Consider the following 27,020-nt stretch of genomic DNA (forward strand, 5'->3'; position numbering starts at 1 on the left):
TAAGGATATTGACGGCAATATCCTACCGTCCCATGATCAGTCGGGACAGGGTCGCCCGCTGTCAAAAAACGGGAAACGGGGCCCCCATCCCCAGGGCCCTTACAAGTATGGGGGCCAACAAATGTACAATGCTATAGAGACACACCAAACACCCCAATGGCCCAATCTCCAACCGCCCAAGGAATCCGGAGAGCCACTCCCGGTTCAGCGGGATTGGACCTCTGTGCCACCACCCGGCTGGTATTAACCCCTCGAATGGGAATTCAAATTATGTCGACTGATATGTCAGGGCCATTACCCCCAGAAACGGTGGGCATAGTTTTGGGGCGATCATCATCCACCATGAAAGGCCTAATAACTCATCCTGGAGTTATTGACCAAGATTATGAGGGCGTTATAAAGGTTATGGTCTCCGCCCCCAGAGGAATTGTTGCCATCTCTCCTGGTGATCGGATAGCGCAGCTGTTATTATTACCTAGTCTACATTCTCTCTTCCCTTCAAAAAAGGAACAGCGAGGAAAAAAAGGGTTTGGGTCCTCTGGTACTAATATAATATCTCTCGCCTTTGATATGGGAAAACGACCTTTAATTACTTTGAAAGTGGAGGGAAAGCCGATTCTAGGATTGCTTGATACAGGGGCAGATACTAGTGTAATTGCTTCTAAGGATTGGCCCCCCGCCTGGCCCATAAAAAAGGCTGACACACAGCTTAGAGGATTAGGATACATTAAAACACCTGATATTAGTGCTAGACCCCTTCATTGGGAGGACCAAGAAAAACATTCTGGGACCTTTACACCCTATATGCTGGAAATTCCGGTCTCCTTGTGGGGTCGAGATCTACTTCTGGACATGGGATTCCGATTACATAATGAATATTCTCCCCAGGCGCTACATATGTTTAACAAGCAAGGTTTTCATCCATCATTTGGATTAGGGCGAAACCTACAGGGACGGAGGAGCCCTGTCCCCACTGAAGGACAAAACACTAAACAGGGATTGGGTTTTGTGGAGTAGCCACTGGGGAGGCAATTCCCATCACTTGGAAGACGGGGGATCCAGTATGGGTTTCCCAGTGGCCTCTCCCCCGTGAAAAATTGGAAGCAGCAAAAGAGTTAGTAAAAGAACAACTAAAATTAGGACATATCCAATCATCCACATCACCCTGGAATACCCCTATATTTGTAATAAAGAAAAAATCAAAAAAATGGAGACTATTACATGATCTCCGAGCCATAAATGAACAAATGCAAGTTATGGGACCAGTCCAACGTGGACTCCCCCTTCTCTCAACTATTCCAAAATTCTGGCCAATTATAGTGATTGATATAAAAGATTGCTTTTTCTCTATACCATTAAATCCTCTAGATACCCCACGTTTTGCTTTTACTGTGCCATCCCTAAACCAAGAGCAAATTGACCAGAGATATGAGTGGAGAGTGCTCCCCCAGGGTATGGCGAATAGCCCCACTCTTTGTCAACTATATGTGGATGCTGCCTTACAACCTGTTAGGGATAAATTCCCTCCATTGCGTTGTCTCCATTATATGGATGATATCCTAGTACATGTTTCTGTTGATACTGTTTCTGGAATTATATATGCTTCTACTCACACAGGGGAAAAAGCTCGTGACGTTATCGCTCATTGTCTTGAAGCTTGGGCAGCATGGAATGTGCCAAAAGAAATAAAAACTGATAATGGTCCGGCTTATACCTCACAAAAATTTCAGTCTTTCTGTAAACAGATGGGCGTAACATTAAAACATGGCCTTCCATATAATCCTCAAGGACAGGGCATTGTTGAACGCGCCCATCGCACAATAAAAGAATATCTAATAAAACAAAAAGGGGGAATAGGTGAGAATCTGAAACCAAGGCAGCGATTATCTTTGGCACTTTTTACTTTAAATTTTTTAAATTTAGATATTAATGGCAAATCGGCCGCAGATCGCCATTTTTGTCCTTCTAGTATTCCCCATGATATGGTAAAATGGAAAGATGTCCTCACCGGAAAATGGAAGGGACCTGATCCGGTACTCACATGGGCCAGAGGCTCTGTTTGTGTTTTCCCACAGGACGGAACCGATCCGATTTGGATCCCAGAGAGACTGACTCGTCAAATAATATCGCAAGATGGCGCCTCAGGGATGGATACACCTGATCACCATGCTGATCTGGACAAAACCAGTATGGAGTGAGCAACAATGGGGTATTTTTACAGCTTTTCCATTTCCATTACCATTGAGTTGCTCCTCCCAGACCTTCCCTAGAAATTTTACTACAAATGCATCTCTAGAACTTCTCGGGAGTTTTCCCAACATCTTACAGGCAACTGGAGCTGGGAGTTTGATAAACTCACCGAACAATTACGTGCTGAAATCATCAAGGTCAACACCACCCGAATCGACCGAACAATTACGTGCTGAAATCATCAAGGTCAACACCACCCGAATCGACCCCAAAGTGGCCCAAACGCTGGCGTCCCGGATCCAGAAGGCAGCATTCCATCTAAAAGAATGGGCCGGGTTGGGAGCATTGGGATTTTGTTTTGTTTTCCTGTGCATTCTATGTCTCTGTTGCCTGAGACGTTTATTTCTGCAGAGGGCCAAGGATCAGATGCTCCTAGCTCAGGCTTTCATGGCGGTTGAAGCAGGACAATCGCCTACTGTTTGGCTAGCCGCAATGGAAAAATCATAAAGCAGAATGTCAGCAAGGACTGCACTTGGGACCCCGGGAGGGTGCATCCCAAGGAGGATATGCTCAGCTGCATACGGGTTACCACTGTATTGCTCGCCCGTCCCTGCAAAAAAGGTGGTGGCAAATAATTGCATAAACTATAGCAGGGGTTGAGTCCTCTATCCTCTTCTGCTTAAAAACAAAAAGGGGGAACTGTGATGAGCCCCACCCATTGCCTGCTAGCTCGAAGACCTAAAAATAGCGCCGAGCGGAAGCTCTGTGAGGCCCATTAAGCAGTAAACAACTTTCAGGAAGTCCGGTAACCGGAGCATGGGGCGCACGGGAACACAACATACCACTGTTTGTAACAAATAAGCTAATTTTGCATGGAGCGAGTGATCTGAGTGCTGATTGGCTGCTTGGGATATATAAGCGGGGAGCGGGGAGCGGAGAGGAGAAGAGTATGTAAGAGCCTGGGATAATAAAGAGTCCGAAGAAGATCGTCTCCGGTGTCGTGCTTGAAAGCGGCAATCCAGAAGAAAAATGCTGTTATATTTATAGATTATTTAATTGAACTATAAGTAAAATGGGTATCAATAAATGTATTTGCTCCCCAAAAAAGTCACATATAAAGAGGGTATGAGTTCGAATGACTTTAGGCTTCCCAGCAACACTGGAAATTAGAAATCAAAAGGACAATAATTTCAACACTCTGAGAGGAATGATTTCTATCCTAAATTATATACTAATGGAAACTGTTAAGTATGATGATAATGATAAAAACATTTTCAGACTACAAGTTCTCAAAATATGTATCTCACATACATCCATTGTTGAGGTACTTCCTGAGAAAGCACTCTACTGAAGGAGCTGCTAAACTAAGAATTCAAGAAACAGGGCAACCCAGTCAAGGGAGATAAAGGCCATTATCTTGGTGACAGTGAAAAAGTATACCAAAATGACAGGCAGTCATAAAAAAAAGGTGAGCAAGAAAGGAAAGGTAACCATAATACATTACATGACTAAGTTGTGATAGCATTCACATAGTCACAATAATATCAACACAAAATTGTAATCTGATCAAACATATGATACAACAATTTTGAGAAATTGGGGAATTATGCATGTGTATGGTGGTGGTGAATGTAGGATGCAGGAAGTCTGTGAAAGGTAAGTAAATTACTTCATATTGACAAGTCCATAATGCTTTGATATAAAGATTTCTAAAAAAGTATACTATGTTCATGATATTTGGAGATGCAGAGGTAAATACAACAAATATATATAGCTGTGAGATTTGAATGCTCTTGACTCCAAGGATCAAGAAAAGTGAGACCAGAGAAAGGAACAAAGGAAAGACTACTATATTTTCAGAAAAGCTTCATGGAGCAATTTTATTTTTTTTCAAACACATGAATGTGTATAGCTTTGAAAACTAGAAACAAATTTTGAAAATAATTCCTTTCTTACCATGCTAGAGGCCCATAATTAGAGGATGAATCTTATGCTTTCCTCCAAGAATAGACCTCTTTGAGAGCTTTGTTGTCTAGCAAGCATCCAATGCCTTATTTCTTGGGTCTAACTTTTCTTTGCATTAAGTATATGAAAATAAAATTGGGAGCAAGATGGAGTCACTGAGTTCAGAAAACATAATTAAAGCAGAATAAATGTTCTTTAAAGTGTCATCTAAACTCTGGAAAGGTGTTTTATGTTTTGGTCTTCACCTTAACTCAAAAACTCATTTTAGTCAACAGATAAGAAGTTAGCTGAATATTGTGCATGTATGCAGGAGCTCCATTCTTCAGGATTCTTAAGTGTTATAACAGTGTTTACAATAAGTCTAAACTTATATTTCCCTATTTTAACATGTAACATAATTAATCCCACCCAATTTTGGGTGAGTTGTAAGATATCCATCCTATTCTTTATTTTCTTATGTTTAATTCATACCTAGTCTCTGATAAGTAAACCTATTTTAACTAGGAAAGTAACTGGAGGATTTTGTTGACAGATCATCTCAGGAGGGCTTTTGCAAGGATCTGCAGAGCCAAGGGAAGACCCCCTAAAGCAGAGAGGAGACCAAGAATGAAGTGCCTTGGGCCTCAAGTCCCAGTAGGCATGGAATAGGCAACTAGCCCTCGAGTCTCTGCTACACAGCTTCTCCCATTTGGAGGATGGCAGGCTTCGGCTGCTTGGTAGTTTAGGGAAGGTGGAAACTGAGTTTCCCACACTGGCTAGAACCAGGCTATCCTATTCAGGGCAAAAAAAAAAAAAAAAAAAAAAAAACTGCTGTTGAAAAGTCCTTGCAGAAAGAGAGTGGACACAGATCCTCTGCAGAGGGGCAGGCACTGCCAAATGGGCCACTTCTAATTGCTACCAAGACTAGAATTCTCCACTTGGATTGTATCCTTGGCAAGCCCTGTATGTTCCTCTTCCTTTCTTTTTGAACCTTTCTGCTTGTCTCTGCCACATGATTTTCTCTAATTTCTTCTCCTTGGGCTTGGTCTCACTTCTCCTATATTTTCCTTTATGCCCTTGTCCTCTTCAAACCCTTTCACTTGTGTCTTGCTCTCTGGTTGTCTAAGCACAGACTTTGGAACTCTGTAGTCAAATAGTGCTAGAATTGTTTTTATAAAATGATCCCAGCCTCTCCTCTCCATTTCACATTCTGTACATATTTTTTAAAGAATTGTTATGAAGATTGAAGCAATGCATGCACATGAGAGCAGCTTTCAATCCTTTTTGGAACAAGCTAAATATATTTCTATCTCTACCTGTCATCTATTTATAGATCTAGTTCTCTTCCCATCATCTGTATATACACACATCTCCCTATATATCCAGATATGACATCCCTGTACATATATACATACAAAAACATACAGCATTATGTTAGTGTGTCAGGCTGTAGGCCACACAAAAGACATTCAGTGGACTTGGACTCCCTTCCCCCTCCTCTTCGGACACCTCGCTACTCTTAAGTTAGCTCTGGTGAAAATACCTCATAGTTTTTCAAAGTCTTTCTGTTACTTTTCATTCACTACCTGGTTCTTAGGCCTGGTTTCCTTCTCACTTCTCCGGGTTGTTCTCCTTCCCTTCTTACTCTTTTTTACTTTATTTTTTTAATATCAAGAAGTTTCTGAATCCAGGCTGCGGCCCACAAATAGTCTCACAGATCTTCGCTTCTTCTCACAGTGAATCTAGACATTCCAACAGCACTTACTGGAGTTTGTTAGAAATGCTGGATCTCGGGCCCCACCCAGACCTACTGAGTCAGAGGCTGAACTGTGCACATGTTAAAGTTTGAGAAGCAAATCTAAAGACCACTCCCAGGTTTCTGTCAAGTGAGGTCTAATTAAATAAGATGCCAGTAGAGACACTGGGAATTAGTGACTAAACCTATGGGTTGTTCTGATTAACTTATTAATTAATAAGAAGATATCACTATTCAAACCATATACTATGATTATTACTTAAAATTTAATTCAATGTAAGGCAAAGACATAGGCTACTCTGATGACTTAAAAGGAGATCCTCTAGTAAAAATACCAAAATATCAATACTGATATTGAAACTGGTTATTCAGAGTTTCCACTTCCTGTTGAATGCTGAAGTTCTTTTTCTGTTTTAATAATATGTCTGGAATCTGGGGTTTTTTTTTAATGAGAAAATGATGAAATGTCACTGCATGAGATTATTATGTTATTTAAAATGTGCATTTGTACAAAGCAAAAATTTAGCCTGGAGACATAAGTTACATCAAAAGCATATGTCATAGTTCTAAGATTCTTCAACAAGAATTTGAAACATTTGCAGTTTCATATGTGAAAAATGGCATCATCTGTAGAAAAAATAGATCACAGCAGGTGACCGCCATCATTGTACAGAACCTCTGGAAGGTCTGAATTATAATACTGACTCTTTTTTTTTTTTTAAAGGAACTACCAAAAAACCAAAGCTATTTGGTTCTAAAGCTGTTTTGATAAAGGCAAATTGCAGCCCCAAAAAATCTGTTAATTTACAGAAAAGAAACACAAGCAAAAAACGTTCTGTATTTATTTCTAGAGACATAAATGGGAGAACTGGGCAGAAAGGTAAAAGAGATTAAGTAAACAACAAATTACCTATGAAAATATCTTTTTAAAATATGTCTTTTCAGAAGGAGGTAGTGGGACCACAGAGTGACATTATTAATTGTGACTGGTCACTCTTGGCTCTGGGGTTTTTTTTGTTTTTTTGTTTTTTTGTTTTTTTGGTGGTACTGGGGGTGGAACCCAGAGGCTTTCTACCTCCAGGCTATACTCCCAGACCTATTTTATATTTTATTTGGAAACAGGGTCTCACTAAGTTGCTGAAAGCCTCACTAAGTAGCTGAGGCTGGCTTTGAACCCGTGTGATCCTCCTGTCTCAGCCTCCCAAGGGCAGGGATTACAAGCGTGCACCACTACGCCCGGCTTGGGTCTGTTTTATGAGATGCTTTGTACCACCTTGAAAGTAAAACAACCAGGGCCTCAGGGGAGACAGGCACTTTACACAGAGAGTTTCCAGGCTGACTGGAAGCGCTAGCTCCATTGAGCCTAAGGAGCCTCCTGCAAGGAGCATGAGCTAAAATGAATGTCAGGAGGTGGAAAAAGGCAAACAAGAAGAGACAACTTATTTCCAAAGAAGAAACACAACTAAACTGGAAAATACCTAATAGACTAATCAGCAAATTAATATTTATCTTAGAGCCCTACCCTCCCTAATGATGTTATGACTGATTCGATATACTGTAAATATCGTTGGTTTGGAAGAAATACAGAAGCATAGGAAACAAAAGAGAGGAAATCTTTACTCATTTCCATTCAATTCTGTAGTCCTAAAAGTACATTAAGTCTTTTACTGAAAATAAAGCTAGTAGGCTGTCAACTTTAAGAAACCTAGCATTTCTTAGTTTGGGTTCGCTTATGAGATGTACACACTAGAGAGGAAAAGAACCAACATTGAAAACACAGTGCGGAAAGTCACTCCTCAGGACCCCAAGCTGATGAAGAGAACACTGATCCCAGAATGCGAATCATCTTGCAATAGGAAACTGGACAGGAGATGAGGACACTCCCTCAGCCCCACTGATACAACTGTCACCACCCGGAGCTTTGCCCAGTCCATCCCACTTCCCAAACACAGCTTCTCCTCTCCTGGTCATCTTCAAGGGACCTGTTCACGGTAAGTTCCAAAGACTCTCAACTCTTTCCTCACTGGTTTTCACATTAGTCTAGATCTAGATGCAGACCAATTCTGAAAAACCAAGGCACAGAGATTTAAAAAAAAATCTAATGTGGGCAAGAATAAGAGCACAGGCTATGTTACCTTTCGGTAAGTAGAACCCAGCCCTTCAAAGTTCTGTGTGCAATGAATCTCACTCCAACCATGCCGCCTCCTTTATAATTCAGTCACCTGTGATAGTGGGCTGAATTATAATTAAATGACTTCATTTTATTTGCCTTGTAGAACTTGAAGATTTGAAGCAGCAATAATTCAATTGAAGAAAAAATATTCCTAATTCTTAAAGACACTTCACTAAATTTTTATACAGAAGTTTACAGGCTGCTAAAACCAGAAAATTTTAATCATTCCACGTAGAATGATTAAATTATCCTGTTGGTCAAATATAGTGACATCTGAAGAAACTGACTTTATATCTTTTTGAGAAGGTTATAATTAATCCCCAAAGATACAGTCATCATGTGTATGTGCTGTATATTGAGAATGATCAGGGATTAGAATGATTTTATGAAGACTGTCTTTGTTTTTCAATATAGTTTATTTGTGGCACTGAGGATTGAACCTTCAAGCTACACCCCAGCTCTTTATATTTTTGGTTTGGAAACAAGATCTCATTAGGTTATTGAGAATCTATGTTGGTGAGGCTGGCCTCAAACCTACAATCTTCCTGTCTTGGCCACCCAAGTACTGGGATTACAAGTGTGCACCACCAGGGCCGATTCAACAGAATATTTTCAATGGATATTATAAAATGCTCCATTAGCCAGGCGTGGAGGTGCATGCTTGTAATTCCTGCGCTTGGGAGGCGGAGACAAGAGGATCGTGCAGGTTCGAAGCCGGCCGCGCTGGCTTATGAGACCCTGTTTCCAAATAAAAAAGTATAAAATAGGTCTGGGAGTGTAGCCCGGAGGTAGAAGTGCTTCCAGGATCCCCAGTACCACCAAAAAAAATTTTTTTAAATGCTCCATTAAAGTTCACCATTGTTTTATTGTCAAAATATTATTTTTCAAATTATTTATTCTTTCCTTCCTTTTAGAAGACAGTAGCTACCATATGAAATGCAATTTATGACTTTACCCTTTTGCCTTTTGAAATGTTTAACTTAATTTGACCTTAGCAACTACCATGAGAAGTTAGACCTTGCTGATCTTTCAGGATGCTTCTTTTATGGACTGGCATAATATAAAAATGTATATCTGCATCACACTTTGCCTGTTATATAACTTTTTTTTTTTTTTTTTTTTTTGCAGTACTGGGGATGGAACCCAGGGGTATCTTACCTCCGAGCTACACCCCCAGCCCTATTTTTTCATTCTTTATTTTGAAAAAGGGTCTCACTGAGTTGCAAAGGGCCTCACTAAGTAGTAGCTGAGGCTTTCCGCAAACCGCGATTCTCCTGTCTCAGCCTCCCAAATGCTGAGATTACAAGTGTGCACACCCAGTTTATAGAATATAATACACTAATATGTGGTGAATAAATGCACAACTACTAGGAGCTAGAATATGCAGTTTCAAAATTTAGGTTTTGGAGAAAACAGATCAAGATTCAAGTTCCCTGACCTTAATTCATTGTGTGAGTGAGGGCCGGTCACTTGACCCATCTGAGCCCAGGTTTCCTCATCTGTAAAAGGAGATCACAAGGCCTACCTCACAGAGTTGTAATGATTAAGCAAGGTCTCATGTCAACTGCTTAGCACAGTGCCTGGTTTGTAAGAACTGCTTAGTAAGCTGCAGCCCTCACTACATGAGGAGAGGAAGTGTTTAAACCTTCACTTCCTTAAACCTTTTTACTCATGAGAGATCTAAAGCTCTAAAATGACAAGATGTGCCCTAGGTCACAGGGTTGGTGCTCAGAGACCTGAGACTAAAAGGCAAGGCTAAAGGCTAACTCCAAGTCTCCTGGCTTCTCCTGCAAGTCAGCCTCCCTCAGGCTCCCGCTGTGGGCTTGAGGACCCTCACAGCTTCTTTGTTGAAAGTAGACAAGGTTGGGTACGATGGCTCCCTCCTACTTCCAGGTCCTGTGCCCATCTGGAGGGGTTGGGGTCTCATGGCATAGGAGTCTACCCGCACTTTCCTTTTGCCACCTATAAACGCGCACAATGCTTCTTAATTCTTGCCATCATTTGTTCGTATTCTGACTCTAACCAAGTTGCTTCAAGACTTTCTGCATGCAAATGGCATGGTGATCCTAGCAATTTGGAATCTCCATGCCAACGTTTTACTTTCAGCCTCTGGCAAAAACAGAAACATATCTTACCTTGGACAGAACACACCCATTTCTCTATAATAAGAAGGTGCTATTTGGTCTGTAAATAAGCCTACTGTGTGCTCTTGTGATAGGGGGACTTGCAATCTTTATTTAAATATGTTTATCAGAGCAAACATAGGATTTCCGGGTTGATAATGCCACAAAGATCGGCTTCTCTTTCTTTACACTGCCCCCTCATTCGGGCAAAAGGCTAAGAGAAATGCAGAATGTGTCCTAGGATGGGTGTGGTCACCTGGCACCATTTGGAAATACATATTTCATTTGATAGCACTTGCAAATCACATATTTCCCCCCTCAGAATAACTTGCAGTGTGAAATGCTTCCATATGTTAGAAGCGGGTCTCTCCACTTTGCTGAGGGAAGGGGGAATAGAAATAAATCCAGGTGTCAAGGGATGTTGAAGATGTGGGTTGAGCAGGTACCTACTCAGGTTCAGAATGGCATATTTGTAATTTTAAATAATTCCTTAGTAGTGTTTACTGCTAAAATCGGAGAGGTGGTTTTGACCCGTATTAGTAAGAATTAAATGACTGTTGAAAAAGACTACCAGTAAGTTAACATTCATATACTGAATTCAGATAAATTTAAACTGTCCGTCTTTAATGAAGAAACACACTATTTTAAAATTCCTTCATGGATTCCAAACACACAGGCTGTATGGAGAAATGATTGTAACTTCTTCTAATACTAAGACTCTTTTCCTTAAACTTATTTCTCCTCGTGTTGAGCAATCAAGGAGAAAAAGCTCCTGTTTTCCCCACTTTTATGGGAATAAATAGATGTTATTCCACTGAGAACAAGTGTTTGGAGGCCAAATCAGAAAGAAAGGAACCACACTGCCAGGCAAGGCTTGGAGTGCAGGCCTGTGCCCCTTCTCTCACAGAAGCCCTGGGAGGCCAGCGCTCATCTGCCCCTTGAAGACAGGCCTGTCCTGGTGTCCTGCAGGGGACAGGAACCGAGGGGGAGAATTGTGATGTCTGCCTCGGGTAGGTCTGCACAGGTGCCTTATGACACTGCACACAAAAATAAAGACCTGCAAGTAATTTGTATACTCACCAGAAACATTTTGCTCAACATGCTAAAGAAAATGACGAGAGAAAAATATCCACTCTTAAAATTTACATGACCTGAAAAAAATCTCAAACACGGAACTCAATCATTTGAAGCTGTCAATTTTTTTCTCAAAATTGCATGGCCATCATTGGACTATGAAGACAAAACAAGAGGAGAGAGCCAGGTGTGCTAGCGCATGCTTGTAAGCCCAGCGCGTGGGAGACTGAGACAGGAGGATGGCAGGTTCAAGAACCTCACTCAGCAACGTAGCAAGACTCTGCTTCAAACAAACAAAAAATAAAAAGGGTGGGGATGTAGCTGGGAGGTAGAAAAAAAAAAGATTAGAGAATTGAAACTTGAGGCTAGCCTCAGCAGTTTAACAATACCCTTTTTCAAAAAAAAAAAAAAAAGCCAGGCGTGATGGCGCACATTTGTAATACCAGTAGATAGGAGGATGGATGATTCGAGGACAGCTTCAACAATTAGTGAGACTTTCATCAACTTAGTGAGATCATGTTTGAAAATAAAAACACAATAGGACTTGGGATGTAGCTCAGAGGCAGAATGCCCCTGAGTTCTATCCCTAGTTAATAAAAAATTACAAGATTGACAGCTGGGCACAGTACTTGGGAGCTGGGCCCAGTACTTGGAAGGGTTAAAGAGGATAATTGTAGGTTTGAGGCCAGTACAGGGTAATTTAGAGAACCCCTGTTTCTTTTTCTTATTTGTTCATTCATTCATTCATTGGTACTAGGGATTGAACCCAGGAGCATTCTACCACTAAAGCTACACTCCAGCCTTTTAATTTTTTTTTTGAAACAGAGTCTTGCTAAATTGCTGTATACTGGTTTTGAACCTTTGATCCTCCTGTCTCAGCTTCTAAAGTACTGGGATTACAGGCTTGTATCACTGCTCCTGGCTATGAGATCCTGTTTTAAAATAAAACATTTTAAAGAGAGCTAGGAGTACTTGAGATGCTGAGACAGGAGGATCACAGGTTTGTGGCCAGCCTCAGCAAATTAGGCCTTCCTCAGCTTAGTGAGACCCTGTTTAAAAAAAATAAAATTAAAAAATAGGGCTGGGGGTATAGCTCAGAGGTAGAATGCACAGTTCCAAACACACACACACACACACACACACACACACACACACTCACATCACAAAAAAGGCTGGGATTAGTTCAGTGGTAGAGTACCCTTGGGTTTAATCCTCAGTACCACAAAAAATTAAAATAAATAGCAATAAGCCGGACACCCCCAGTACCACAAAAATAAATAAATAAATAAATAAATAAATAAATAAATAGTAATAAAGGATTAGAGGACTGGAGAAGATATTCTCATTTATTATGGATAAATTTTTCAAAATGAAAGTAAAATAAACATAAAAATTTTGCCACTTTAGCAATATCCAAGTACACAAGATAGCAGTAAGTACAATCAATGCTGTGCAATCATTACCACTATCTACCTCTAAAATTTATCACCCCAAATTGAAATTCTGTACCCATTAAAAAATAACTCACCATTCTATTCTCTTCCCAGTCAGTCCCTGGGAACCACTATTCTATTCTCTGACTTTGAATCTGACTATTCTAGGTACCTCATGTACATAGAACATACAATATTTGTTTGTTTTTTGGTGGTACTGGGGTTCCTGGAAGTCCTTCTACCTCCGGGCTACACTCCCAGACCTATTTTTACACTTTTATTTGGAAACAGGGTCTCCTAAGCCAGCGCGCGGCTGGCTTTGAACCTGTGCGATCCTCCTGTCTCTGCCTCCCAAGCGCGGGGATTACAAGTGTGTGCCACCACTCTCGGCTCAATATTTCTTTTTTTGCATCTGGCTTATTTCACTTAGTCTAATGTCTTTATTCATGTAGTAGATGTATCAGAATTTCATTACTTTTAAAGGCTGAATAATATTCCTCTCTGTGTACATACCACATTTTTGATATAACTGTTCAGTCTCAGCATTTCCCTGTCCTTCTCTTTTATTGACTTTCACTAACTCCGTTTTTCTAACACCCACCTCCCCACATGTATTTCTCAGCTACTCCTTCCTTCATTTCTCCTTCCGCTTACATGCTCATAATTTTCTCCACATGATTAATATTAGTATTATTATATATCAAGCAGACATTTTATGAGTATTCTGAAATAAGATAAAATTTAAATGATTTCTTTTTAAGTTTGTTATTCATTTTATTTATTTATTTATTTATTTATTTATTTATTTATTTATTTTTGCAGGAGGTCTGGAGATGGAACCCAGGGGCATTCGACCTCTGAGCTACACCCCCTGCCCTATTTTTTATTCTTTATTTTGAAACTGGGTCTCACTGAGTTGCAGAGGGCCTCACTAAGTAGCTGAGGCTGTCTGTGAACTGCAATCCTCTGGTCTCAGCCTCTGAATGCTGGGGTTACAAGCCTGCGCCACCACGCCCAACTTGTTATTCATTTTAGATACGTGTGTGTTACTGGAAATTAAACCCAGAGGCATTCCTGAGCTACACCTCAGACCTATTTTATTTTTTTTATTTTGAAATAAGATCTTGCTAAGTTGCTGAGGGCCTCAGTAAGTTGCTGAGGTTGGTCTCAAACCCACAATCCTCCTGTCTCACTTTCCCAAGTACGGGGATTACAGGCATGTGTCATCATGGCCGGCTTATTTTAGATACTTAAAATAGTTCTTATATCATAAAATTCTTGGAGCAAATGGAAGTATAGACCCGGCTCTTTGTACTCACCACTTAGTTTAAGCACTGACTTATTTAATAAACTTTAGTTGCTTACTATAAGCGCAGAGAAAAACAAAAGTGGGAGCTGAAGGCTGAAAATGTGAAAACAGTTTGGTATATCTGAGATTTATTTATTTATTTATTTATTTATTTATTTATCTCACTTAGTTGCTGAGAGCCTCACTCAGTAGCTGAGGCTGGCTATCTGAGGTATTTTAGGTTTGTTTTCTATGTGTGTTTTTTTACCTTTTAATTTGTTCTAGGATTTTTTCTAAAAAGCCCTCCAAAACGATTTTGCTCCCTCCCACTATCAAAACAGTCACTTGCCCTAATTAATTTTAGCTTATTCTATTTTCCAAGAGAAAAAAATGGTAAAAAAAAAAGAAACCCACCAAACTTTAATGCATATTTGAAGATAGACTCCTAAAAACAAAAGTTGGTCCTGTAAAATAAACAGAACCTTATAATCTGTAGCACTGGTGTCTTGACACATGCAGGCACAGGAAACCTTTATCTGTAACTTCATTCCCCTGCAGGCAACTAAAGGTTTGACACAGCCAAGACTAAAACGGCCCATTTCTAACATTTGCAGGTCTTTTTCCTTACTCTTTTTCTTTCTCTAAATGGCAATATCCATCCTTCTGAATTTTATCAGAACAAGAAAAGATTTGATGCCAATTATCTAAACAGGTCATTATGCAAATACCCTCAGGCTATGATCCCCTGTTAAAGTCTAGACCCGATTCCTGTGACCTTTTCCTTGTTTATTGCCATCCACAGGACAGCCAGCAGGGGAGATATCTGATCAGGGCAGAGAAGGAATGCAGCTTCTGACTGAAGACAAGGATTTACTACATTAAACCCTGACTTTTGAATATTTTTGCTAGATTTGCCCACAGAATTCATTAAAAAGCAACTCAGGTGTGAAACTTGCTTTGCTTAAATGTTGATCAAAATTTCAAGTCCAGTTAATGATTTAACATAATAGTTGAGCCAACTATGAAGAGAGTCTCCATTAAAAAAAAAAAATGTGAATTATAATAGTGGCTTCTTTTCTTCAATGTGAAGTTTTGAATCCTGTTTACTCTGTCAAAAATCCAAACCATCTCTCCAGGGCCATATCAGCTCAGCACGAAGAAGCAGCACATTGCTATCTTTCACACTTGGTGCAGCGTGAGAAATATGGGCCGTATAGTTTACTTAGAGTTAAGCAAAAACTGCTAACCTCGTCAGCAAGCCACATGCTCTGGGCTGATCAGTTTGCACTGATACATCTAAATTTTCTCCTCTCTTTTAAAGCCAAATATACCCTTCCAAATAACAGTGGATGTGTTTCATAATTAATATGGAATTTAATTAGTGACTTAATAATAACCTATTTTAAACAATCAAACAGGACCAGCTACCACTCAGCCCCTTCCTGGGTGCTTAGCTGAGTATCTATTTTGCGCCAGCATCAGAGGCAGCGGTCAGGGGTTAAAGGACAGGTTCTTTAGTCAGGGCTTTTGGGTTAGGAGTTTGGCTCAGTCTCCCAGATCCGAAGTCCTAGTGTTCCCTGTCTCCTGGGACTTCCGTATAGAAATGAGTGATTATGTAAAAAGTGCTTACAATACTCCGTGGCATGTAATAAATTCTCCATTAATGAGACTTGTTTATAAGTGACATTAACATTACCGTATGGGCTGGCGTATAAACCCATTTTCTGCTCTCAAGCACCTTAGGCAACATGAGTCATCTCATCCACCTGCCACTGTCTCTTCAAGCTCAGAATCTCAACTGTGAAAAGGGATTTTATAGATCCCCTACTGGAAGTTTTTATCCAAGGTGACCTGGGCATCTTAGTACATGGGCCCTCATAACACAGAGCAGCATTAAAGGTTTAAAGTTAGGCGGTTCCTCCACTCTCAAAGTGTTGTACACATTTTTATCTTGTTTTTGTGTGTAGTGATGAGGACTGAACCGAGGGGCATTCTACCGCTGAGCTAACCTCCAGCCCTATTTTATTTATTATTTATTATGTATTTATGTATTTATTTTGGTGGTACTGGGGATGGAACCCTTCTATCTCCAGGCTACACTCCCAGACCTATTTTATATTTTATTTGGAAACAGGGTCTCTTAAGCCAGCGAGGCTGGCTTTGAACCTGCGTGATCCTCCTGTCTCTGCCTCCCAAGCACGGGGATTACAAGCCCCTGGGTTCCATCCCCAGACCCACAAAAAATAAGATAATTATTATTTTTTTCATACTTTATCCTGTATTGATCTTATTGATTTGGTGGAGTTTGGTTGCTATGTTATTCATAGAGAAGTTCTAAGCTTCAGAAATAAATGAGGCAATAACTTACTATTAATTATCTTGTTTGAGGTAATGACAAACATTTCATCTTTTTCTTTTTTGCTTTTTATTCTTTTTTAAAAATTGGTGCATTATAATTATACATCATCATGGCTCAGAGTGATAGAAACATTCAGAAACATTCATGCACATAGCACTTGGTGAGTTTCCCTCTGGAGCCCACCCCGTTCCCTCCCCTCTATCCTCCTCTTCCCATACATAATATTGAAATTGGCATTAACATCTTCATCTGGAAACACATCATTATTTGAATTGTTTCCTTCATCACGACTCCCCTTTCACTTCAAAAGCTTGATACTTCCTGAGCCAGCTGTGGGTACTCCCTCAGTAGGACAATGTTTCATTGTTGGGAAAGTTACTAAAATTCACTGAGACATTCTAGACGTTTCACTGCTTAGTGGAAACCTCAATAGAGAAATCTTTGTTGTATGAGGCCTCCCACACTAGGTACCTATAAGTTATTGTCAATGCCAGTCTCAATTTGGGCATGGGGAAGGGGAAGGGGAGCGCGTGGAGTGGGACCACCCAGTGCTGTGTGCATCTGTCACTTTGAACTTCATTATGGTGTGTGGTTATCATGCGCCAATAAAAAGCATATTTTAAAAATGAGATGTATTTTCAATAAAATAAAATGCACGAGTGAATTATGAACAAGTGTGTGCTCATGTAACTGAAACCTCTGCCAAGATATAGAGCATTTTCATTATCCCAGTGAACTCCTGGGTGTCCTGAATAATATGTAAGAATTCTTTTGTTTTAGGTTTCTAAAAACCTCGATATTTTTAGATTTATCTGCATGTTTGCATATATCAGTAATTCATTCTTTTCTGCTATGGAATACTATTCTAATGTATGAATACACCACAAATTGCTTATCTCTTTATCTGCTCATTAACATTTAGGTTGTCACAGTTTGGGTCTCAAATAAATAAAATCTGCTATAAACATTCTTCTGCCAGATTTTTGTGGTCATATTTCCCTTTATCTTAGGAAACTATATAAGAATAAAACCGTGGTTCGATACAGTGAATGTAAGCTTAACTCTGTAAGAGACCACCAAATCCTTGTCCAAAGTGGACAATATGCTTTTCTGCATATTTTTGGCAAAAAGTTATTAATAGTGCTTCTTTAATATCAATAAAATCTGTTGACACCTTTTTATAACATTCTTGTTATTGATAATAGGTTTTATATCTTTTTATTGGCTAAGTTAAGAGTTTTTTTTTTTTTTTTACTGTATTAACATTTTCAAATAATCAGCTTTTGGGAACCAGACAGATGAGGAGGCTATTGGCTTCCAGCTTTGCCTTTAGGAATAGGAGAAAAAAGGACTTTTATATGCTTTTAAATCCAACTTTAAATCTTCACATATGATGACTTTGGGCAACGATGGCTTTTTGATTAAAAAAAGTGTGACAAAATACACATATTGTAAAATTTGTCACCTTAACCGTTTTTAAGTTACAGCTCAGTAGCATTGACTACATTCACATTGTTGTGCTCTCGACCTCCAGAACTCTTTGTCTTGCACAACTGAGAGTCTGTACCATTAAACCCCACATACGAACTATTTATTAAGAAAGTTTATTGAACATGATCAAGTGTATTAGTATACAGGTGCATGATTTCTCCTCTTCTAATAGTAAAAGTAATTTATTATTATTATTATTATTATTATTATTATTATTATTATTATTATTATTTGGTGGTACTGGGGTTCCTGGAAGCCCTTCTACCTCCGGGCTACACTCCCAGACCTATATTTTTTTATATTTTTGAAACAAGGTCTCTTAGGCCAGCGCGGCTGGCTTCGAACCTGCGCGATCCTCCTGTCTCCACCTCCCAAGCGCGGGGATTACAAGCGTGCGCCACCACGCCCGGCTTAGTAAAAGTATTTTAAAATGATATTTGTCTCTACCAATTTGCGGCTGTAGATGCCAGCAGTGTTTTTGTAGATAAATCAAAATTCATTTGCTTCTCTTTGAGGTTTCCTTTTGCTGGTCAAAAGGCAGAAATATGTGTAGATCTTCTATCTTTCATCCCAGTCCATTTAAACTATGTGTTACCCAAAATCTGTCAGGCTGTATACACAGTGTTACAAGATTAGCAACACACACACACACACTCAAACACACACACAAACAAACACACATATCTTGAGAAGCACAACATATATTTTTATGCTACTTTTTATTATAATAGGCATTAATTTTATTACTATTGGATTCCCTTTTTCATACCTATAGTTTATTCCTTAGCACTTATTATTTTTTCCCTGTGGTATTATTTTTTTCCCTGAGGATTGAACTTGAGGCATTCTACCTCCAAGGTACACAGTCAGCCTTATTTTAAATTTTTAATTTTGGGGAGGTACTGAGGGTTGAGCCCAGAGACATTCTGTCTCTGAGCTAAACCCCCAATCACATTAAAAAAAATTTTTTTTGTAGGTCTGGGGATGGAACCCAGAGGCATTCAACCTCCGAGCTATACCCACTGCCCTATTCTTTATTCTTTATTTGGAAACAGGATCTCATTAAGTTGTGGAGGGCCTCACTTAAGTAGCTGGGGCTGTCCGCGAACTACGATCCTCTGGTCTCAGCCTCACAAGTGCTGGGATTACAAGCGTGCGCCACCACACCTGGCTTTTTTTTTTTTTTTTTTTAATTTTGTAACAAAGCCTCACTAGGTTGCTGAGAGTCTCACTAAATTGCTGCAGATGGTTTTGAACCTGTGATCCTCCCACTTCAGCCTCTGTATTTTTTCAGCTATCCTAAATTAAGTATATTAATGAATACCCACAGAAAACATTGAAAGAAAGTGACTTCAAAATGATCTAATTTATGTTTTATGGTTTAGATTACAAGCAAATTTGATGTCATAGTACATGGAGACTCCTTAGCCTTTAAATTCATATTTCTGTAGTCCTCGACTGGACCCAGTGCCTGCCAAACCCCTCAAGAGCAGTGTGACCAAAATATAAAACATGATGAACAATGCAGCAGTTAGAGCTTTATGGAACCCAGTGGAATCTTCTCCCCCACAAAGAGTTGTTGGGAAAGTATTATTAGCTTAGTTTTTATTGCTGAATTTTTTCTTTTTTTAGCAAACGTGTTTGAAAATACTCTTTGAGAAATCTATCTTTCCATTCCCAGTTTAATATAGCTTCTAGTCCATGGTAGGTTTTCAATAAAAATGTGTTGGATAGCTAAGTACATTCATCTACCTGACACTCTCTACCCCAATACGATGAGAAATTTACAGTGCACCAAATTAAAAAAAAAAAAAAACACGTGTAGAATAAATGGGTGGTTGAGGGTGTTGATTATTTTCCAAGTTCTTCACTTTTGGGAAATTTCCTTGAATAAAGTACATTAAGATCAGATCAAAATACATCCAGAAAACCACAGCCAAAGTGCGAGACATAATAATGACAAGTACTATATCTGGTTCTTGCTCCCATTTCTTGCACTTTAAGCTTGCTTGCTTTTTTCCTTCCTTCCTTCCTTCCTTCCTTCCTTCCTTCCTTCCTTCCTTCCTTCCTTCCTTCCTCTTTCTTTCTTTCTTTCTTTCTTTCTTTCTTTCTTTCTTTCTTTCTTTCTTTCTACTAACCATGGAACCAAGGGGCGTTCTACTTCTGAGCTACATCCCCATCCCTATTTTTTATTCTTCGTTTTGAAGCAAGGGTCTCACAAACTTGCAGAAGGCCTTACTAAGTAGCTGAGACTATCTGTGAACCGTGATCCTCCTGTCTCAGCCTCCCAAGTGCTGGGATGACAAGTGTGCGCCACCATACCCAGCTTCAAACTCTGAATTTTCTAAGTGGTAGAGGTATCTCTGGTATGCTAATAAGATGACTCACAGCAGACCCTTATTTTTAGGGGAAGGCTGGCCTTAGATATTTTTAGGGGATAGGTGCATCTCTGATATGCTAATAAGATGACCCACAGGAGACTCTTAGATATTTTTTTCAGACAAAGAAGACCAAACATATGATAGAGGCGGGAGCTTTCAGTCCCAGCCCTGAAACCTCCTGAATGGGGAGGACAGATGATTAAGTTCAGTCACATGACCAATGATTTCGCCAATCATGCCTACATAATGAAGCTGCAGATAAGAACTGTAGACACTGCTCAGTGGAGCTTTCTGATTGATGAGTCTGTCAGTGTACTGGGAGTGGTGAGCCCTGACTCCACAGGGGCAGAAGCTTATGTGCTCATGATCCTTCCAGACCGTGTGCTATGTATCTCTTCATCCGACTGCTCATCTGTATCCTTAATAATAAAATGGTAAATAATAATACAGAGCTTCCCTGGATTGTGTGAGCCATTCCAGCAAATGATCAAATCTGAGGGGGTTGTGGGAAGCCTTAAATTTGTGATTCTGGCCCGGCAGAAGTGCAGGTGGCCTGAGGGACTCTGGACATTTGTGGCTGTGTCTGCAATGGGGCAGTCTTGTGAGACTGAGTCCTAAATTTGTGGGGCTTTCACTAAATCTGGGAAGTGTGAATTGAATTGAAGAGTTGAATTGAATTGTAGGACACTCAGAGAGAATGGGTGCTGGAGAATTGCTATCAGACCACACCACGGAAATCTGAAGGGATTTCAAGGCTTCTAGAGTATCTATGGAGATGTTTTTCTGATGTGGATCAATGAAAAAAAAATAAACACTGCGACACTAGGATCATCGATTTTATGAGACAACTGTATGTAGCAGAAGGAACATTGGAACCAGCCCCTCAAAGCTGCCAAACTTTGGAAAAGTCGCTGACCATGAGGATTCTTAGTTTCCACATCATTTTTACTTTTATTTTTTTGTGGTGCTGGGAATTAAACCCAGGGGCATCCTACCTCTGCACTACACTCCCAGCCCTATTTTGTATTCTTTATTTTGAAACAGGGTCTCACTGAGTTGCAAAGGGCCTCACTAAGTAGCTAAGGCTGGCTGCAAACCCAGATCCTCCTGTCTCAGCCTCCCATATGCTAGGATTACAAGTGTGCGCCGCCAAGCCTGGCTTTCCACATCTGTAAAACAGGATAATGCTACCTACCTCTGATAGTTAGGTATATGTCAATATGGCTGGCCCATAACACCCAGAGAGTTGCTCACCATTTTGGATCTTGTTGTCAGGGTGTTTTTGGGTGAGATTTATGTTCAAATTGGTGTACATTGAGTCAAGCAATTGCCCTGCACATGTGAAGGTACACAATCAGTAGAGGGCCTGAATAGGACAAAAAGCTGACCTCCCAGGGTGACAAGGGATAGATCTTCAATGTAGCCATGGCTCTTTGTGTGTCTCTCCAGCCTGCTGGCCCACATTGCAGAGTTTGGACTTGCCATCTCCATAGCTGTGTGAGTCAATTTTTCTTTTTTCTCCCTTCCTTCCTTCCTTCCTCTTTTTCTTTTTTTCTCTTTTCTTTTCTTTATTCTTTTTTTGTACTAGGATTAAACTCAGAGGCATTCTACCTCTGAACAACACCCTTGGCCTTTTTTGATTTTTTGGTTTGAAACAGGGTCTCCCTAGGTTGCTGAGAAAGTCTTGCTACTTTGCTGAGGCTGTCTTCAAATCTGCAATCCTCCTGTCTCAGCCTCCCAAGTACCAGGATCACAGGCAGCATCATGCCCTGAGTCGATTTCTTAATAATCTCTCTTTTTCTGTGCATATATTCTCTCTCTCTCCTCTCTCTCTCCCTCTCTCTCTCTCTCTCTCTCTCTCTCTCTCTCTCTCTCTCTCTCTCTCTCTCTCATACATACATACACACACACACTCTGTTGGTTCTGTTTCTCTACAGAACTCTAATACACTATTTTACCTAGTTGTTGCAGGAATTAATAATGTGTGTAAAACCACTTGTACATTCTGAAGCACTATGAAACATACGGGTGGTTTTCTGCCTAATCTATGAAATGTGTAATGAGCTTTGCTGAGGCTTTTTAGACATATACATTAATATTTACAAAGAGAGTCGGTACTTGGGAGGCTGAGACAGGAGAAATGCAGGTTCGAGGCTAGCCTCAGCAATTTAGTGAGTTCCTCAGCAACTTAGAAATCCTGTTTCAAAATAAAAAGATTAAAAAAATAAAAATAAAAATACGGCTGGAGGTGAGGCTCAGAGGTAGAATGCCTGTAGGATATTATAGATAAATGGATTCAAAAGATCACAGAAGAAGCAACAAGCCAACAAGCAGGAAAAGGATTCTCCTGGCCTTCCATTCTGGGCAGATCTGTGGCCACAGAGTGTCAGCTCCACGTGGACAGGGAAGCGTGGCTTAGTCAACCCAGCTCAGTCGGTGTCCCCAGCACCTGGCATGATATTTTGCACACAGCTATTGCCCAAATAATTACTGAAAAATAAATGACTTTTTATGTATGTGATCATCAGATGGTTACATTTTTATGAGTGACTAAATGGAAATTGTCAAGTACTTCAGAGTTAACATAAAGAGTTAGCAGGTAGCATGGAGGGTTAGAAGATGTGTATGTGTCGAAGCTGGTCGTGCCTTCAGAACAATTAAATGTGAATCAATCTGTGTGCTAAATAAGAGAGCTAGAAGATGAATCTGGCTGGGGGAAGCCAAAGCCACGAACCCAGGACGCCCCAGTGAGCCCTTAGTCTACGTTTAATGGCTTTGCTTCCTGGAATTTGCTGAACTTTGTGGAAGAGCAAGGTGCAAATATAGCTTGAAGGAAAAACCAGGGCCACTGTCCCGCACGAGTGCTTGCTTTTAAACTCCAGGACTGGAGTAAATGTAGATTTTAAAATGCCCATAACTGGAATGCTACTTAATAGCACAGCAAACACTACCCAGTGTCATGTGTCCTCTTGGGTCTGTAGATGACATTTTTGGTAGCAGTGGATGGCCAGTTTGGGCTGTGTTAGCATGCTTCACAACTTCATGGGTCGTGGTTTATGTGGGCAGATATTTTGAGACTCAGTCGTGGAAGAATATGGTCGCTTTCAAAACATTCCGGGCCAAAAGCTTCAGTCTGAGAAAGACCAGACTTCTAGTCATGTTGGTATTTTGGGAAGTATGTCATCATAATGATATTTCCAGGCTTCCCTGGATATGGTCAGTAGAGGAGAGACCATCAAGACGGCCTGCCTTAAATTAAAACAACAGTGGGCTATTAGGTTCCACTTATAAAGTTGGGAAAGAATTATTTTTTAAAGTAATGCCCAGTATTATTGAGAACATATCCCTTTCCTCTTTATGGAATAGCCATTGGGAAAAGACTTAAAAAATTTTAGCTCTGAGTTTATCCCAAGAAAATAATCCTATATTGATGCAAAGATCTGTCCACTAATTTAGATTCAAAACAGTGTTAACTATAAGAGAAAGAGAGAAAGAAGGAAAGAAAGAAGGGAAGAAAGAAAGAAAGAAAATCTTGATCAGTAGAGAATTTCCTAAGGACATTGTGCTACATCCACTTAAAAGAATAGTATGTGATTGTTAAAAATAAGGCTATAGAAAATATACAATGAATTTGGTTGTCAGCTGTTGTTAAAAGACAGTTCATGCCGGGCGTGGTGGCGCATGCTTGTAATCCCCATGCTTGGGAGGCGGAGACAGGAGGATTGTGCAGGTTCAAAGCCAGCAGCACTGGCTTAAGAGACCCTGTTTCCAAATAAAAAAGTATAAAATAGGTCTGGGAGTGTAGCCCGGAGGTAGAAGGGCTTCCAGGAACCCCAGTACCACCAAAAAAAAAAAAAAAAAAAAAAAGGCTAGAAGACTACATTAAAATGTTAAGAGCAACAACCTCCGGGTGGTGGGATTACAGGTGAGTTACATTCCTTTTATTAATTTTTCAATAATAAAGACTAAATCAGCAACTGAAGGGAGAGAGCATTAAACATTTCAAATGAAATGGACATCAAGCAAAAAACTTATGCTGAATTAGTACAATTATTTACTAATAGAGGAGTGAGAACATTTTTCAGTGCTGTGCCTAAATCCTCCTGGACTCCAGGACCTTACTTTCTAAAGCAGTTAATTCAAAATAATTTATGTAAGCCTTAATGGTGTAGCATGGTCTAAAGAATTATCACTGTTTTCATTTCACATGAGGTGTCTCCCAACCACCCCATGCCCAGCCTCGTCCAGCACAGTCACTGTTTACTGCTCTGCCACTCGCGCAGGGAGGGACTTGATGCATTCACACAAACGCTGGTCACAGATGCCACCTTGCAAAGGGAAGATTCCAGCTTGTCACCTTTCCTCATGCCACTAAAATCTAAAACTGTGTCTACAGAAAATAGAGAGCTTATAGGACCACAGTGGGGCCATGACAGGGTGCATCCATATAGCACACACGCTAGGCCTGAGTTTCAGTTTCCCAGGAATACCACTAACAGTTAAGTGCCAGTTTTGGCACCTGGGCCAGGATGAAAAACTCCCAACCAACCTCAGGAGGCACGAACCAAATGGGAGGCACCAAGTATCCTGTCCAGTTGCTTGTGATAACAGCAGTAAAGATTTCTTTTGGTTTAAAGATAACACCTTTGTAAATCACAGCCCGAGTGACTGAAAGGTAAATCACAGCCCACCTGAATGACTGAAATGTATAAAACTGCCTTGGAACAAAGACTCGGGGTCCTTGTCAAAACTCCACTGCGTTGGAGGACTTGGACCCCAGCTCGAGCTAGTTCCCCAATGACCCCCCCCTTCCTGCCTTTGCATTATTGTGTGTTGGTGGTCTCTCTCCCCCTGAGATCCCGGACTTTGGGTATAACAAGCTCATCATCTAGACCTACACGTAAACACAATTGACTGCGGAGAAGTTAGAAATGTCTGACAAGCCCTTAATGTCTTGGAGATGATGATGTAGTCGTCTATGGGAACACCCAGCCTTCCCCTCAAGTGTACTTTTGCTGTTTCTTTTTTCTTTTTTGGTGGTACTAGGGTTCCTGGAAGCCCTTCTACCTCCGGGCTACACTCCCAGACCTATTTTTACATTTTTCTTTGGAAACAGGGTCTCCTAAGCCAGTGCACACAGCTGGCTTCGAACCTGTGTGATCATCCTGTTTCTGCCTCCCAAGCGCGGGGATTACAAGCGTGCGCCACCACGCCCGGCTCCTTCTGCTGTTTCTGACCTAGTTGATTGGAGGAGTCACCTTGTCTAGTCATGTCAATTATCTGCCACTAAAGGATGCAGTTGGGTAGCAATAGATTTGATTTGGATTTTTTTAATGGTTCTAGAGATTGAACCCAGGAGCATTTTACCTCTGAGCTATACCTCTGGCCCTTTTTATTATTTGTTTTGAAACAGGTCCTGCTAGGTTGCTGAGGCGAGCCTCAAACTGGAGATTCTCCTGTCTCAGCCTCCAAAGTATTAGGGTTACAGGAGTGCACCACAACGCCATTCAAGATTAGGAATCTTTAAAATACAATTGGTGAAAATGGCTGCAAGGTGAAATACTTTAGTTCTGAATAAATGTCCATCAAGTGAAATGTGACACTTCTCCCTGTCCATTTTCAGCTGTTCCTGGACTATAAGAAGGAAAGAGTCAAGATTGTGTTTATATTTCTCACAGGTAAATGAGCCAGAGATCTGGACAAAATAAGGCTTAAGCAAAGTCCAAAAGTCTCCCACTCAGTCCATTGTGATAGGACAGGGGAGAAGTCCTGGGCTAACTTAAAGCTACTCGTAGCTAAACCTTCCCTGTAGCCAGTTCAGCCTAGCCCAAATGAGTGTTTCAAAATACACAAAATCTAGCAAACTTTACTAACCGGACAGTGGCTAGAAGTTTAAGTACCCCACTTCCCAGAGAATATGCATTCTTGATAGTCTGCTAATTCTTGAAAGGACTTTAAAAATCAATAGTGGATCCAACTTAACCCACCCTCAGACCTCATTCTTAAACCCATCCTCAGAGTTTGAATAGAAGACCGCAGGGTGTGTGACCATCAGAGCTTCCCCAAGGACTTCTCCAGCCCTCCGCAGTTCTTCTCAAAATGCAAATGAGTAGAAAGTCACAGAGATGGGACTCAGCCCCCGCTGACTTACCCGGCTGTGGCCAGTCCTCTTGCAGCTTTAGGTGACACGTGTGTAAATGGGTGAACAGGGGTTTGTGGCCTTGGCTCTGTGTGGCAGACATGGTACCAGCAGTCTGGCTTCAGGTCGAGGATCACCAGGGGATTTCCTTGCCCAGATCGGTCACAGCAATCAGTCTTCAGAAGGCCACCAGGACCGAGTAGGTACTCTAGGATCCCGCTTTGCATCTAAGACAGTTTTCTACTCTAATAGACTCCCACATTTTCCCTAGTCATGACTCCTGAAATAAATATTTGCCAAAGTTATTTCTCCTACACATAAAGATGCCAATTCATTTGGCTAAGAACAAGACTTAATTCTTCTTACATTTCAAAGCAAACTGAAGCTTTCCCCTCTCGTAGTGTAAAATTTTACGAAGTTACTATTTCTAAGAAATTAAAGGTTTGGGCAATTTGCAATTCTTTTTGCTGCCGTGAAATTCAGTTCCTCCAGTATTTAGAGAAGACTGCTAGAGTAAGACACAAAGAGAAAAGAGTGCTGCAGGGTTGAATCAAGGGTTTCTGTCTGGTCTGAGCTCCTCTCGAAGACAGCTGGAACTTAAGAGAGTGTGGAAGGAGGAGGAGTCCAGTGGACTAGGCTGATTAGCATAAAGAGGCAGGCCAGAAATGA

General features: G+C 40.5%; 1 protein-coding gene across 1 annotated transcript in view; it reads right to left on the reverse strand.

Annotated features, from left to right (window-relative positions):
• The window catches only part of RANBP3L (RAN binding protein 3 like), a gene marked incomplete at both ends in the record, with an annotated part of 66,858 nt that extends 40,404 nt beyond the window's left edge, over positions 1 to 26,454 (reverse strand). Inside the window, one exon of the mRNA XM_080700707.1 lies at positions 26,364 to 26,454. Within this exon, the coding sequence (XP_080556833.1) occupies positions 26,364 to 26,454 (91 nt within the window). The remainder of the gene's footprint in view (positions 1 to 26,363) is intronic.
• Positions 26,455 to 27,020: the final 566 nt, after the last annotated feature.

This window comes from Muscardinus avellanarius (genome assembly GCF_963383645.1).
Source record: "Muscardinus avellanarius genome assembly, chromosome: 1".
In the NCBI taxonomy this organism is placed as follows: Eukaryota; Metazoa; Chordata; class Mammalia; order Rodentia; family Gliridae; genus Muscardinus; species Muscardinus avellanarius.